Source organism: Ruditapes philippinarum, unplaced genomic scaffold (genome assembly GCF_026571515.1).
Source record: "Ruditapes philippinarum isolate M1 unplaced genomic scaffold, ASM2657151v2 ctg183_1_1_1_1, whole genome shotgun sequence".
Lineage (NCBI taxonomy): Eukaryota > Metazoa > Mollusca > Bivalvia > Venerida > Veneridae > Ruditapes > Ruditapes philippinarum.
The window spans coordinates 254,439-272,264 of record NW_026859131.1 but is presented as its reverse complement, the minus strand read 5'-3'; the positions used below and the strand labels follow the sequence as shown (position 1 = coordinate 272,264).

General features: G+C 34.3%; 1 protein-coding gene across 1 annotated transcript in view; it reads left to right on the top strand.

The window, feature by feature from the left end:
* Positions 1-17,826, top strand: part of LOC132755364 (uncharacterized) — a 172,098-nt gene that overhangs the window by 47,996 nt on the left and 106,276 nt on the right. The window contains exon 5 of the mRNA XM_060746236.1: positions 2,443-2,535. Coding sequence (XP_060602219.1) covers positions 2,443-2,535 — 93 coding nt within the window. The remainder of the gene's footprint in view (positions 1-2,442; positions 2,536-17,826) is intronic.

The window sequence follows — 17,826 nt, the reverse complement described above, 5'->3', positions numbered from 1 at the left end:
GCACATTGAGAGGAAGTGCAGTGCACAAGAACCATAACTTCTTCTTGACTAATTACATAGTTATTGCCCTTTGTTACTTTTCCTTGTCCAGAGCATAACTTGAAAACTACTGTTTGGAATTCAATACAACTTCATACAGTTGTCAAGGACATTAAAAGGAAGTGCAGTGCACAAGAGCCATAACTCCATTTTGACAAAACACAGAGTTACTGCCCTTTGTTATTTTTCCTTGTCCGGGGCATAACTTGAAAACTACTAGTTGGAATTAAAAACAACTTCATACAATTGTCAAACACAATAAGGGGAAGTGCAGTGCACAAGAACCATAACTCCATCTTGACTTATTACAGAGTTATTACCCTTTGTTATTTTTCCATTGCTTTTTTTGTCCGGAGCATAACTTGAAGACTAATGGTTGGAATTCATTATAACTTCATACAATGTTCAAGCACATTGAGAGGAAGTGCAGTGCACAAAAACCATAACTCTATCTTGACTAATTACAGAGTTATTGCCCTTTGTTACTTTTCCTTGTCCAGGGCATAACTTTAAAAGTACTAGTTGGAATTAAAAACAAGTTCATACAATTGTCAAACACAATAAGGGGAAGTGCAGTGCACAAGAACCAAACTCTATCTAAAGTAATTACAGAGTTATTGCCCTTTGTTACTTTTCCATTGCATTCTTTTGTCTGGACCATAACTTGAAGACTAATTGTTGGAATTCATTATAACTTCATACAATGGTCAAGCACATTGAGAGGAAGTGCAGTGCTCAAGAACCATAACTCCGTCTTGACTTATTACAGAGTTACTGCCCTTTGTTACTTTTCCTTATCCAGAGCATGACATGTAAAGTACTGGTTGGAATTCAAAACAACTTCATACAATAGTCAAGCACAATAAGGGGAAGTGCAGTGCACAAGAACCATAACTCCATCTTGAATTTGTACAGAGTTATTGCCCTTTGTTACTTTTCCATTGCTTTTTTTGTCCGGAGCATAACTTGAAGACTAATGGTTGGAATTCAATATAACTTCATACAATGGTCAAGCACATTGAGAGGAAGTGCAGTGCACAAGAACCATAACTCCATCTTGACTAATTACAGAGTTATTGCCCTTTGTTACTTTTCCTTGTCCAGAGCATAACTTGAAAACTACTGTTTGGAATTCAATACAACTTCATACAGTTGTCAAGGACATTAAAAGGAAGTGTGGTGCACAAGAGCCATAACTCCATTTTGACAAAACACAGAGTTATACCCTTTGATACTTTTCCTCCGGAGCATAACTTAAAAGGTACTGGTTGGAATTCAAAACAATTTCATACAATTGTCAAGCACAATAAGAGGAAGTGCAGTGCACAAGAACTATAACTCCATCTTCAGTATTTATAGAGTTATTGCCCTTTGTTACTTTTCCTTGTCTTTCTGGACTTATTACAGAGTAATTCAATAAAACTTCATCAATGGCCAACCACATTGAAAGGAAATGCAACATACAAGAACCACAACTATCTTTAATTGCCCACAACCATAACTCTATTTCAATTCTTTTACAAGGTATTCTGTTACTAGTAACATCCTCATATCCAAAGCAGTCTTGTGGGGGTATTAATCACATTTAGTGATAGTTCTAGTTATATTTGATCAGGGAACTTAACTTTCGTCTTTGTTCTGATTTTGCGTGTTAGTTGGTTTGCTATAAGAATTCTTTTGTTTTTCAGTGTTGCTTTTTATATTTTTCGCCATAAGCTGGAAGTTCCCTCACCTTTATCTCCAATGTTAATTCATATTCTCCACTGCTTACTATTTCCTCCTCGATGTTGATTACTTCTGATAGTTCTAAAATCTTTTTGTTTTAGGATTTGAGCGTCTCTGCTTTTCTGATAAAGCCTGCGAGAATTGCGTAAAATTCTATCATTCATGAATTCTCTTTGACGGTTCATTTGGATCAAGCTGAATTTCTACACATCTTTGTTGACCCTCTGACTGATCGCAATTTATCTATCTTCATAATGATTTTGTCACGGCACACATATTGGATTCTGAGGATAATAATGTACAACATGTTGTGTCTGGTTTATACATCTATTCAAACTACTAACGTTTCATAATTCCAAACATAGGAAGTAACATACTCTAATGCCATGCATACGTTGGCGTCATTTAATGGCACATGCACATGAGCCCAATTCCAGACAACTATGATGCAAACAAACTAAGAACTCAAGAGATTTGATTTCTTTCATTTCTTCCACTGTTATGTCATAATTGAATGGCCATGGTCTTAGTCTGGGGTTCTAACCAGTAGGGGACTTTTGTATAGCTTGCTATACTTTGTTAATTGCTTGTGTATTTTATTTTCTAGAAGACAAATAATGCCATAGAAGAATAGAGACATAACGTTTATAGTGTAATTTTATATATTTTGTATTCCAGGAGAGAAGACTGTTCTAGAGTTAGGACATGACATTACCCATTTAGGGCTATTTTTAGACAGAAGAGCTGTATATGCTTGCTTGGCAGTAGAAGGTAAGATTTGCTAAACTCACAGCAGCGTAAGGTAGTCTTCAAGTCACTGCAAGCACTGAGGTATACAGTGCCTAATACTGTATAAGTGGATATTTATGTGTCATAAAAGTTTAAGGGACTTTTTGCATGCTGAAATTAAAGCAAAAATATGATTTCTTCAATTTAATACTGTATTTGTGAAGAAGAAAGTTTGCCTACAAAAGAAATAATTTTTGCAGGATGAGAGTTTGCCTAAAGAAGAAATAATTTTTGCACAATCAAATATTTGCCAATACAGTACAGCCTCATTATAACGCTCATGTTGGAGTCCAATGTCTCGACACACTGTAATTTACAGTCCAGCTTTAATTGTGTCCCCTAGTTAATTAAACACGATTTACTTCCTGTCTAGGCCATTCTGTTTACAGTGCAGGATTTTAAATTGGTTTTGGGCTTGTGTGGGTTATTTAATTCAGCGAGGTTTACATGCCACAGATATGTGTGTGAATTTTAATTTATTTATACTCACCACCGGTTGCCCATGTCACAGTTATGATATGAATTTAAGATTTTGGAAACCATTTGATGCCTGACTGATGGACAGGTAAAACAACAAAAGAGCAGATAAATGCTAACCTGGGCATGTTTTCACACCTTTGGCGCTCATAAATGTCCTAATTACAATTGTTTATTGTACTTGACTGTCAAATTGAACAAGGGTTATAGCGCGCTATGAATCTAGATCTATTTATTTATTTATTGTTTTTTGTTTTTTTTTGAAAGCCAAGGTCTATGAGCACTATACTGAGATAAGCGTTATAATGGAGAGTAATATATCTAGGCTACAGTGTCATTACTAGCAAATATTTCTACATCGCAAAATTAACCACTTATACAGTAATATGGTTCCTTTTTGTCATCAAGGTCATGATGCTGTTAACAAACTAACCTCAAAATCAATAGTGGTCATCTTCTGGCTACAATCAAACTAACAAGTTACTTGAACCAAGGCTTATTTCTTCTCAAGTTATTAATGGGACAAGGACAAGGTTCCTATAGACTAGGGCTGTGTATTGCCAGGCAAAGTGCTAGTTTATATATGTATGTTTTGTGAAACTGAAGAGCAATACAGAAATTAGTTGGTTAAACAGCTATATATTAAAAACAGTAAATGTAGTCTTTAATGTTGCAAGACATAACCAACATGGAAGGGTATTAACGCAAAATTTACATTTTGCCTTCTTATGTTACATTGTGCTTTCTGACTTGTACATCTTGGATTCTTACTATTACATTTTGCATTATGACATGCACACAGTGCATTCTGGCTTGCACATCTTGCATTATGACTTGCACATTTTGCTTTAAATTGCATGAAACGTTCGTTATTTGACTATCTTCAATTTTGTCTACGTTAAAGTTATATGTTTGATCCTAAAATCAGTTCAGTTTAATTATAATGATCGTAAACTGTCTACATTTAATGTGTACAAAAATAGGAAACCTATGTTAATTGATTATACATGTATAAATAATACATGGAAGCACGCACTGTGTGCAATACAACAAAGCAGGTTGCAAACTACACTCTTTTTATGACAGAGGGCACAAGTTCCATACCCAAGCACTTTGAACAACTGTTCTATTTTATAAGTATTTTGTTGATAAAAAAAAAAATTAAAATCTTTGATTTGGAAATTTGCCACTTGTCATTGTCAGCTGGAAATATAATTTGACCTACACAGTTTCAGTAATAAATACAATAGTTGGTTCTTTAAATCGTTTTGTATTTATGTTTACCTTATTTGCTCCATAGTGGAAATGGAAATTATAAAACAAATGGTCGTAACTTGGCAAACTAAATCCGAACCGCAATATGGACTTTACAGAGAATATAACTGTAGGTAGTATATTGGGAGCTATCCTACTGGCCAAGCGTCGGCTACCTCGTCAATATTTCTGATTCAACTTTTTGCGCTTTTTCACCATAAGTTCTTTATGTCGTAAGGTATTTACTTCAAACTTGACATGTATGTTTCTTATCATCAACCACAACATATGTGACAAGGTCTTTAACTCTAGCAGAACTAGAAATGTGTCATTATGCCACGGATGCCCCCGCATGCAGCCAAAATTTCAGATTTTATAATATTTAGTTTCAAATTTGTTTGCACAAATTATTTTTTTTCATTTTAAGTTCAAAGCCCTTAAAACTTTTCTCCAGGAACGATGGTTAGGAAACTACCCGCCTATATGACTGAAATACTGTTGAAAAAGGCGTAAAATGAAACAAACAAACAAACTTAAAACTTTTCAATGTTAACACAAACCATTTTCATACAATGTTCAAGGCACTGAAATTATTCAGTCTTAACCTTTTGAAAATAGCATATTGCATATTTGTAGCCAAAATAATGGCTACATACATTTACACAAAAGTATGAGTGCTAAAACTGAAAGTTCAAAAATTTTCCAACATTCAGGAAAGATAAGTTTGTCCAAAATCATTGAACCATGACCAAATTCAAACTTAAACTGCTTATTCCTAAGATGTATCTATATTATTTTCAAAGTGAAAGGGACATAACCCTGCCAAAAAATCATCAAACCATGACCAAATTCCAACTTGACCTGCCCGTTCCTTTGACATATCCATATGTCAAATTTGAGTTGAATATGTAACACTGTTGGGTAGATAATGAACAGAAACTGTAAATTTCATATTATTTTAAAAGTGAAAGGGGCAATACTCTGCCAAAAATCATTGAACCATGACCAAATTTGAACTTGACCTGTATTTTCTAATGACATATCCATATGTCAAATTTGAGTTGAATGGCTGTAACGTACCGTTGGGGAGATAATGAACGGAAACTGAAAATTTCATATTATTTTCAAACTAAAAGGGGCATAACTCTGCCAAAAATCATTAAACCATGACCAAATTTGAACTTGGCCTGTATTTTCTAATGACATATCCATATGTCAAGTTTGAGTTGAATGTGTGCAACCGTTCTTAACATAATGAACGGAAACTGAAAATTTCATATTATTTTCAAAGTGAAAGGGGCATAACTCTGCCAAAAATCATCGAACCGTGACCAAATTCAAACTTTACCTGTATTTTCTCATGACATATCCATATGTCAAGTTTGAGTTGAAATGTGTTGTAACGTTGGGGAGATAATGAACGAAAACTGAAAATTTCATGTTATTTTTAATGTAAAAGGGGCATAACTCTGCCAAAAATCATCGAACCATGACCAAATTCGAACTTGATCTGTATTTTCTCATGACATATCCATATGTCAAGTTTGAGTTGAATGTGTGCAACCGTTCTTAACATAATGAACGGAAACTGAAAATTTCATATTATTTTCAAAGTGAAAGGGGCATAACTCTGCCAAAAATCATCGAACCGTGACCAAATTCAAACTTGACCTGTATTTTCTCATGACATATCCATATGTCAAGTTTGAGTTGAATGTGTTGTAACGTTGGGGAGATAATGAACGGAAACTGAAAATTTCATGTTATTTTTATTGTAAAAGGGCATAACTCTGCCAAAAATCATCGAACCATGACCAAATTCGAACTTGATCTGTATTTTCTCATGAATATCCATATGTCAAGTTTGAGTTGAATGTGTGCAACCGTTCTTAACATAATGAACGGAAACTGAAAATTTCATATTATTTTCAAAGTGAAAGGGGCATAACTCTGCCAAAAATCATCGAACCGTGACCAAATTCAAACTTTACCTGTATTTTCTCATGACATATCCATATGTCAAGTTTTAGTTGAATATGTTGTATCGTTGGGGAGATAATGAACGGAAACTGAAAATTTCATATTATTTTCAATGTAAAAGGGGCATAACTCTGCCAAAAATCATCAAACCATGACCAAATTCGAACTTGACCTGTATTTTCTCATGACATATCCATATGTCATGTTTTAGTTGAATGTGTTGTATCGTTGGGGAGATAATGAATGGAAACTGAAAATTTCATATTATCTTCAATGTAAAATGGGCATAACTCTGCCAAAAATCATTGAACCATGGCCAAATTCGAACTTGACCTGTATTTTCTCATGACATATCCATATGTCAAATTTGAGTTGAATGTGTGCAACTGTTCTTAAGATAATGAACGAAAAATGATGATGACGGAATGACAGAATGATGGAAGGACGGAATGACGGAACAGGGTAACACTATATGCCCCGGCCATTACATGGCGGGGGCATAAAAGTTATCAGAATTACTCCTTGAACTTGAATTGTCATGAAAAAAAAAAGATTTTTTTTATAACTATCTTAATTCATAATACAGTGTAACTTCTGAAAACCGAACACCCATGGGACTTTTCAAAAAGTTCGGATTTCAGAGGTTTCCGGAATTCAGAGGTTTATGATAATGTGGACAAGACTTGAATTTCTCTCAGTTTGTAGAAATGTTGTTAATTGCATGTCCGATGCTAGTTAATTAATTATTACACCAAATGCAATACATCCTAAAGACGTTTGATGCATACATTGTCCCAATTGATTGTCATTTAATCCGCTAATAAACACTTCAAATTAACTGACCGTCGTAAATTACTTTACTTAACCGCATCACTTCAAACATACCATTTCACAGTTTGTGATTTTAACGCGTGTCAAATTACACGATCACCGCTAATTAGTAAACAATCGATAGGGAGATTAAATCTTCCCGCAGGGTAAACATTCTCGATTTACAATGTATTTCACACCTTTGGATATTTCCGGTTTTTGGAGGTAAAATTGCATTGATTTGACTCTAATTTTACGAAAATATCGTCCGGAATTCAGAATTTAGAAGTTCCGGTATTCAGAAGTATTATATTAATAGAAAATAGAAGGGAAAAAATCGGGACCGAACAAATTGTTCGGTTTTTAGAAGTTTCCGGATTTCGGAAGTTCCGGAATTCGGAAGTTACACTGTATATCTACTTTAAACTTCATATATACGAGGGCTGATTGATAAAACCACAGAATTGTATTATTTCTTAAACATTAAAAGAAAAACTAACAAATTACACCACGAGATACCTTTACTCTAGACTGACAAAATGCCAAATAAATCATGGAGATATATTGAACATTCAAGTTTACTTGCAAAATCAAAACGCTACACTATCCTATACTTGAAGCACGCCAATGCGAAAATTATAAAAATTTATGAATATATTAAAACTTTATTGTGGCAACATAAAGGGGTTACTTTTGTTGGCGGTGTCATTGTCGGTGTCGGCGTCTCCTTAAGCTTGTCCGGAGCATAAGTCAGTCATTATATGTCAGATTGACTTCAAACTTGGTATGCATGCTTCTTATAATGACCCGAAGTGCAGTGCACATGAACTGGTACTCTGCACTTCTTAATTTCTGAGTTATTGTTCTTTGTTAATTTTCATACTTTATTTTTGTCCGGGCCATTTCTCCTAAAGTATAAAAGCTATGGACTTGAAACTTCATAAGATGATAGATCTCATTAAGAAGAAGTGCAGTGCACATGAACCGGTACTCTGCATTTCTTATTTTTTTTTAGTTATTGCCCTTTGTTAATTTCCATACTTTATTTTTGTCCAAGCCATTTCTCCTAAAGTATAAAAGCAATGGACTTGAAACTTCATAGGAGGATAGATCTCATTCAGAAGAAGTGCAGTGCACAAGAACTGGTACTCTGCACTTCTTAATATTTAAGTTATTGCCCTTTGTTAATGTTTATACTCTATTTTTGTCCAGGCTATTTCTCCTTAAGTATAAGAAATATGGACATGAAACTTCATTGGATGATAGATTTTATTAAGAAGAAGTGCAGTGCACAAGAACCGGTACTCTGCATTTCTTATTTTTTGAGTTATTGCCCTTTGTTAGTTTTCATACTTTATTTTTGTCCACGCCATTTCTCCTAAAGTATAAAAGGAATGGTCTTTAAACTTCATAGGATGATAGATCTCATTAAGGAGAAGTGCAGTGCACAAGAACTGGTACTCTGCATTACTTATTTTTAGCTCACCTGTCACAAAGTGACAGGGTGAGCTTTTGTGATCTCTTTTCGTCCGGCGTCCGTCTGTCCGTCGTCCGTCCGTAAACTTTTACTTTAAATGACATCTCCTCATAAACCACTAAGCCAATTTCATCCAAACTTCACAGGAATGTTCCTTTGGTGGTCACCTTTAAAAATTGTTCAAAGAATTTAATTCCATGCAGAACTCTGGTTGCCATGGCAACCAAAAGAAAAAACTTTAAATATTTTCTTTTAAAAAACCATAAGAGCTAGAGCTTAGATATTTGGCATGAAACATCGTCTAGTGAGTGTCTACCAAATTTGTTCAAATGAAAGCCCTGGGGTCAAAATTGGCCCCGCCCCGTGGGGGTCATTAATTTTCCCTATATGCATATAGTAAAAACTTAAAAAATCTTCTTTTAAAGAACCCAAAGAGCTAGAGCTAAGATATTGAGCATCAAACATGTTCTAATGGGTGTCTACCAAGTTTGTTCAAATAAAAGCCCTGGGGTCAAAATTGGCCCCGCCCCGGGGGTCATTGATTTTCCCTATATGCATATAGTAAAAACTTAAAAAATCTTCTTTTAAAGAACTCAAAGAGCAATGGCTAAGATATTGAGCATCAAACATGTTCTAATAGGTTTCTACCAAGTTTGTTCAAATAAAAGCTCTGGGGTCAAAATTGGCCCCGCCCCAGGGGGTCATTGATTTTCCCTATATGCATATAGTAAAAACTTAAAAAATCTTCTTTTAAAGAACCAAAAGAGTTAGAGCTAAGATATTTAGCATGAAACATGTTCTAATAAGTGTCTACCAAGTTTGTTCAAATAAAAGCCCTGGGGTCAAAATTGGCCCCGCCCCGGGGGTCATTGATTTTCCCTATATGCATATAGTAAAAACTTAAAAAATCTTCTTTTAAAGAACTCAAAGAGCTATGGCTAAGATATTTAGCATCAAACATGTTCTAATAGGTGTCTACCAAGTTTTTTCAAATAAAAGCCCTGGGGTCAAAATTGGCACCGTCCCGGGGGTCATTGATTTTCCTTATATGTGTATAGCAAAAACTTAAAAAATCTTCTTTGAAAAAACCCAAATAGCTAGAGTTGAGATATTAAGCATGAAACATCTTTTAGTGAGTGTCTACAAAGTTTGTTCAAATAAAAGACCTGGGGTCAAAATTGGCCCCGTCCCGGGGGTCATTGATTTTCTTTATATGTGTATAGCAAAAACTTAAAATCTTCTTTGAAAAAACCCAAATAGCTAGAGTTTAGATATTAAGCATGAAACATCTTCTAGTAAGTGTCTACAAAGTTTGTTCAAATAAAAGCCCTGGGGTCAAAACTGGCCCGGCCCCAGGGGTGTCATTGTTTTTAACTATATGTGTATAGTAAAAACTTAAAAAAAAATCGTCTTTTAAAAAGCCCAATGAGCTAGAGCTTAGATGTTTAGCATGAAACATCTTCTTATGGGTGTCTACCAAGTTTGTGCAAATAAAAGCCCTTGGGTTAAATTGGCCCTGCAACGTTGGTGGGGGGTTGGGGGGGGCCTATATACAGGTGAGCGACCTCAGGGCCATCATGGCCCTCTTGTTTGAATTACTGCCCTTTGTTAATTTTCATTCTTTATTTTTGTCCAGGCCATTTCTCCTACAGTATAAAAGCTATGGACATGAAACTTCTTAGGATGATAGATCTCATTAGGAAGAAGTGCTGTGCACCAGAACCGGTACTCTGCATTTCTTATTTTCTGAATTATTGCCCTTTGTTAATGTTTATTTTTGTCCAGGCCATTTCACCTAAAGTATAAAAGCTATGGACATGAAACTTCTTAGGATGATAGATCTCATTAGGAAGAAGTGCAGTGCACATGAACTGGTACTCTGCACTTCTTAATATTTAAGTTATTGCCCTTTGTTAATGTTTATACTCTATTTTTGTCCAGGCTATTTCTCCTAAAGTATAAAAAATATGGACATGAAACTTCATAGGATGATAGATTTTATTAAGAAGAAGTGCAGTGCACAAGAACCAGTACTCTGCATTTCTTATTTTTTTGAGTTATTGCCCTTTGTTAATTTTCATACTTTATTTTTGTCCAAGCCATTTCTCCTAAAGTATAAAAGCTATGGACTTGAAACTTCATAGGATGATAGATCTCATTTAGAAGAAGTGCAGTGCACAAGAACTGGTACTCTGCACTTCTTAATATTTAAGTTATTGCCCTTTGTCAATGTTTATACTCTATTTTTGTCCAGGCTATTTCTCCTAAAGTATAAAAAATATGGACATGAAACTTCATAGGATGATAGATTTTATTAAGAAGAAGTGCAGTGCACAAGAACCGGTACTCTGCATTTCTTATTTTTTGAGTTATTGCCCTTTGTTAGTTTTCATACTTTATTTTTGTCCACGCCATTTCTCCTAAAGTATAAAAGGAATGATCTTTAAACTTCATAGGATGATAGATCTCATTAAGGAGAAGTGCAGTGCACAAGAACTGGTACTCTGCATTTCTTATTTTTTGAATTATTGCCCTTTGTTAATTTTCATTCTTTATTTTTGTCCAGGCCATTTCTCCTACAGTATAAAAGCTATGGACATGAAACTTCTTAGGTTGATAGATCTCATTAGGAAGAAGTGCTGTGCACCAGAACCGGTACTCTGCATTTCTTATTTTTTGAATTATTGCCCTTTGTTAATGTTTATTTTTGTCCAGGCCATTTCACCTAAAGTATAATTGCTATGGTCTTTAAACTTCATAGGATATGATAGATCTTATTTAGAAAAAGTGCAGTGTGCAGTGAACCAGTACTCTGCACTTCTTTATTTTCTTCATTTTTGTCCTGACCATTTCTCCTTAACTATATTGTTCACAAGGCGGAGATCTAGTTAATTCTTTTTCACTGTCCTCATCATCACTATAAATGGTATCTTCTGTAAACTTGAGTTAATTGTTCTTTTTTTACACTCACATCATGTATGACAATGTTCATAAGTATTCTTTTTTTTTTAAAGAGTTATCTCCTCTTAGTTTAAGAATATTGCTTTTAAAAATATTATTTTCTTGTAACAACCAGGGATGTGTAAAGATTTATCCTCAGAATCTCTGTTAGTTGGTCTGTCTGTCTGTTTGTTTCCAAACACTGTTTCCTGAGATCACTTTTAAAGACATTGGAACTTTTCCAACAAATTTACTGCAAATTCACTTACATTCGTGGGCATGAAATTTCGTGGTTTCATCAAAACTGGCATTTTCGTGGGTTCTTAAATTTGTGGATTTTTATTTCCTTGTTAAAAAAAGATAATAAAAACCTAATGCATATTTGACCTTGTAAGTCATAAGTTGCTCATCCAAAAACTTCATTTTTACACTTAATCGCTGTGTATTTTTATTTGCTACATGTCCATATCTTTACAGATCTTAAGGCAAAACATTCATGTGAAACTGCATTGACAACTGTTGTTGACAATTGGATCAAGGCAATAAATGATGGAAAGCTAGTTGGCACGATCTTTCTTGACTTGTCAAAGGCATTTGACCTTGTAAGTCATAAGTTACTCATCCAAAAACTTTATTTTTATCACATTTCTTCTTCTGCAATTACTTGGTTTACATCATATCTTGAAAATAGATCACAGAAGGTCAGTGTATCTGGCAACCTATCAAAATCAGCATCAGTTATATCAGGGGTACCTCAAGGATCTGTCCTTGGACCTTTGCTTTTCATCATATATATAAATGATCTACTACTCCATTTGAAAACCTCAGAGGCAGATCTTTTTGCTGATGACACACTACTCTTACAGCAGCAGGTCTCTCTATACAAGATTTACATGATAAACTCCAAGCTGACCTTGACAAATTTAAATCTGTGGTGCAAACAGAATGCAATGATGCAAAACGCAAAGAAAACAAAAGCAATGAACCTGTCATCCAATAAAAATAAACAACAATTACAACCACTACACCTGCAAGAACATGAAATTGAATTTACTGAAACTGGAAAGTTATTAGGTGTTCATATTGACAATAACCTTAAGTGGAAAACCCAAGTAGATAAGACGTTAAAGAAATGCAATGCTCAGTTGTACCTTCTTCTAAGAATAAAACAATACCTTGATGGAAATGCAAGAAAACTGTTCTTAAATGCTTATATCTTACCACATTTAGATTATTGTTGTACAGTCTGGGGAAACTGTAGCAATGAACAGATTGTGGATATAATAAAATTTCAGAAAAGAGCTGCAAGAATCATTCTTGACAAAAGTTATGATGCCCCATCTACTGAATTATTTAATGAATTAAATTGGATAAAATCTGATGAAAGAATAAGATACAAGAAAGCTGTCATTATGTATAAATCATTAAACAATGCTTCATTTCCAAAGTACATGAAAAACAAATTTTAATTTATTCACCAAAGACATGAGCAAAAAATTCAGATTTATTTATACCTCAGCCAAAAAGAGAAATTTTTAGAAAATCTCTGACTTACTTGGGCCCCAAACTATGGAATAATATCCCTCTCTCCATTCGTAAATCTGAAACTGTTGGAAAATTTCAAGCGTCCTATATCAGTTGGAATCTCTCTTAAGTACCTTGATTTTACTTGAATACTGTATAATCATCCTTAGGATATGTTGCATGCTTTTTGTGCCACCTCAAAAGTTTGGCAACACTTCTTCAAGTTAAGTATCTCCATCCAAAAATATGATTGGACCACTCAAAATCTAGTGGTGCAATTTCATCCATACATTACAGGAAAGATCAGTTGCCAAGTTGTGTCTAGTTGTGCATATTGTTGTAATTGTCCGATTCAATGATTTTTTGCCAGAGTTATGGCCCTTTAATGATTTTAAGCTCGACTTTAAAGAAAATTTTTTAAAAAATTGAGGTATTGTTACAGTCATGTCAGCATTACCGTTCCAGATGATTACTAGAGTTTTGAATGAGGAAAAACTTGGTTTATAGAAAACTTATATGAAGACTCCGGTTGGTTTCTGGTTGGTATTGCTTTTGGACAGCCAGGTGTCAAGATCACCGTTATTAAAAATAGAAAAATGGTTTCCGGACATTGACTAAAGTTAGACATCAAACTTTGTATACAGCAAGCTTAAATGAAGACCCAAGTTGTTATTGCATTTGGAGCCCCTGGGGTCAAGGTCACCGACACTATAAATAGATTAAGAATGGTTTCCGAACAATTACTAGAGTTAGGAATGAGATATTGTAATCAAACATGGTGAATAGCAAGCCTATATGGAGACCCCGGTTGATATTACATTTGGACTCCCTGTGATCAAGGTCAAGGTCACCATTACTAAAAATAGAAAAATGGTTTTCTGGACAATAATTAGAGTTAGGAATGAGATATTGTAATCAAACTTGGTTTATAGCAAGCTTATATAGAGACCCGAGTTGTTTAGGATACCCTGCAGCTATGGCAGTCACGGTGACCGTTACTAAAAAAATAGAAAAATGGTTTATGGACAATAACTAGAGTTAGGAATGAGATACTGTAATCAAACAGTTCATACAGTCTTAAAAAGTGCTTAAATTTTAGTCCCTTTCTTAAATGCATAAAAATGTAAAAAAGTGCTTAAAAGTCCTTGAATTTGATTACTCTTTTGAAAAGTACTTTAAATACTTTGAATGACATTATAAGTATCAAGAAAAATTAACAGTTGACAAAATAAAAAATAAAAAGATCCAATTTAGTATTGAAATCAATGAAATGCTAGCTCAAATTGCAGTTTTTTTTAAATATTTATATTTGATACACCCTTTGTTGTTTTTCTATAAAGTCCTTAAAATTGTAGCCAGAAAATGTGTATTCAACAAAAAATGGCGAAAAAAATGTACCCTTCTTAGGTTGAAGATTGTGTTGATAAATATATGTGCAACTAATGTGCTTGAAAAATGAGAAAAAAATGCTTAAATAGTGCTTAAAAAGTCCTTGAATTTTTGCACTGGATGTCTGTACAAACCCTATGTATGTAATTTTAATTTCTCTCTTCGGATAAAATTTCATCTTTTTTTGTCTGTAGCAGAACGTCTTTGTTTGTATTGACTTGAAACATATGTTTATGGTTCTTGCTGAATAAAATTTTGTATGTTGTATATTGTACATAACCTTTTTCGAGGCGTACCATTGTCACAGGTCATTTAAGATTTGCAGCATCTTTTGAGACCCTGATATTAACAGTATTTGGCAACACTTAGAACATTAACTTAAAAAGAAAGGAACATCTAGGAAACTTAAGGAAAATAGGTTAATATTTTTGGCATTTTGTTAATTGATTAAGTTTCATGATTAGTTCCCTTCATATTTTTTATATTTAGCATATACAGTGAAAGTTGAGAAAACCGGACGGCTTTCGGACCGAGGGTTTTGTCCGGTTTTCTCAGCGGTCCGGTATTCTCAATGTCCTGTCCCCTTCAGCTGTTCAGGATCATATAAACCGAGCAATGACTTACAATGGATGCTTTTCATGATTATGAGTAAGTATATTGCTAAATAAAGAAATGATAAAAATTCTATACAATATGTTTTAATTGTTTTTGTCCCATTATTGTATATAAATACAATAAAATTTTGGATTTAAACGAACAGCAGTTACCTCATAACGATAAAGTCCGATTACACCCGCATATGTTTACATTTGGGTAATGGATAATGATTTAACGAACATACATGTAGTTTACTTTGTTTGTTTATAATAATTCCCCAATTGTAAATATTGCCTATACCATATTTGTCAGATAAAGATTTTTAAAGTAGGTCTCGGCAAAGTTTCACTGTTTTTAATTAATTTAAATTTGTCACTTATAGACAGCTCTCGTCAACTGAATTTAACTTATCAATTTCTCGTGCATTTTGGCATTTATATAAAACGGTAACATTTATACCCTAAAATAAATCGAAATGAGACATAATTAACAAATCAGACAATCATTGTTCCGTTACCGCTCAGTTAGCGTATTAGACACAACCAATTGATAAGTCACACCTTCGTCGTCCGGTATTGTCAGGGTAATTTTCTATATAATTGACTTTGTAGTCCCCTATCAACCGTCCGATATTCGGTTTTTAGCTCCACTTTTCTATGAAAAGGGGAGCTATCCTACTCGCCCCGGCGTCGGCGTCGGCGTCACACCTTGGTTAAGTTTTTCGTACCACCCCACTTTATTTCAGAAGTATTACAAGTATGGCTTTGAAACTTACCATACTTGTTCACCATCATAACCTCCATCTACAGACAAGAGTACATAACTCTGTCAAGGTTTTTGACAGAATTATGGCCCTTTTTTGACTTAGAAAGTGTATTGAGCTTGGTTAAGTTTTTTGTACCACCTCACTTTATTTCAAAACCATTGGAGGTATTGCTTTGAAACTGACCATACTTGTTTACCATCACGACCTTCATCAACAGACAAGAGGACATAACTCTGTCAAGGTTTTTGACAGAATTATGCCCCTTTTTGACTTAGAAAATACATTGAATATGGGTAAAATCCACTTATTGCCTTAACCCTTTGAGATATTGCTTTGAAACTTTTAATGCTATTTCACATCATTACCCCCATCTGTACGCAAGAGAAGGTAACTCTGTCAAGGATTTGTTTTAAAAATTAAGGCCTTTTATCGACTTAGAATCTTGGTTAAGTTTTTAGTACCAGTCCACTTTTTGACTGAACTGTTTGAGATATTAATTTGAAAGTTGGAATACTTGTTTACAATCATGATTCCCAAACATGTCCAGGAGAAGGTAATTCTGTCAAAGATTTTATTTGAATTATGGCCCTTAACTGTCAATGTTTTGTATTATAGGCAAGCACTAAAAAACTTAAAAAATCTAAAAAAATTCATTCCTATCCACTGAACCTGCAGTGTTCAAGGGTATCACACAATTCAGTAAAATAATTCTTCACTAAATATCTTAATGCTCATGGCCATTGTTCACTTTAAAAATACAGAGATTCTTGTATTGCCTTTTACTGCAAAAACTTTTTTTATTGGCAAGCAATAAAAAAGTCGAGCGCGCTGTCTTACGGACAGCTCTTGTTACAGATTCCGGTATTGTCAATGTTTAATACAAAGAAGGAAAAATTTGGGACTGAATTATTCGTCCGGTATTTAGAGAGTTTTGATTTTCTCAGCGTCCTGTTTTCTCAAATTTCACTGTATTTAGAAGCTTAAATTAATGAGATTACAGGGACTTTGTCACTGTTTGTATAACAGATAGGTGATTGTTTTTTCACTCAGACTTAAACACTGTTGTATTATATGAGAATATACAGTAACAAACAGCCTGATTGGTGGTTGGCCTGTGAGCCTCCCATTAGGCAACTGGTATTCTCCAACTAAATAACTACTTTCCCTGATCTCAGTTCTTATACCCTTATACAACAAACAAAGTTTTAGGAGGTTAGCTTGAGTCAGATGGTGGTCAGTCGGTCGGTTCATCCATCAGATGCAGATTTTTTGTCCGGGACATAACTGACAGACGGGGTTCCCAGGCTATCCAGGAAAATGGGAAAGTTTGTGAATTTAATAAAAGGGGCTCCAAGCCTTGAAAAGTCCGGGAATTAGTGTTGATATGCAAAAAGTCCAGGAAAGTACAGGAATTAGTCTGTCCGGAAAAGGGGAGGTAAATCAAACAACCAAAATGGCGGTCTTAGCACAGAATATTGACTTCCACATCTTAAATGTTGATGATTTTCGATTTACAAGTGTTTTTGAAGGCCAACTTTGACTTATTAGATCCAAAATTTACTTTCTGGTTACTACTTGGGTTATGTGGGAAAGTCACAAAACGACCTCAAGTTTGCTTGATTGGCCATGAAAAACATGAAAGCTAGTTGTTTCCTTCGGCAAAATTTTTTATCTTAATTGCTCACAACTACGTAAAAAAACCAAAGGTAAATCAATATAAAATGAGAAATGTCGAACGACACATATGCCCCCTTTTCTAGGCTTTGACTCACATGATTGGTAATTTTGTTATAGAAATTTGCCATAAATGGGTACATGGAAGTGTTCAGTTGAATGGAAAAAAGAAAAATAATGAAGACTTTGTAATAAATAGTTTTCAAGATAATGAGTGGAAACCATTCTTACATTTGAAGCACCTGTGACCTTGACCTAGTTTCCCCAAAATCAATATGGGTCATCTACTAGTTATGACTAATCAGTATGTGAAATATGAAGACTTTGTGATAAATAGTTTTCAAGATAATGAGCGAAACAATCCTGACATTTAAGGCCTAAGTGG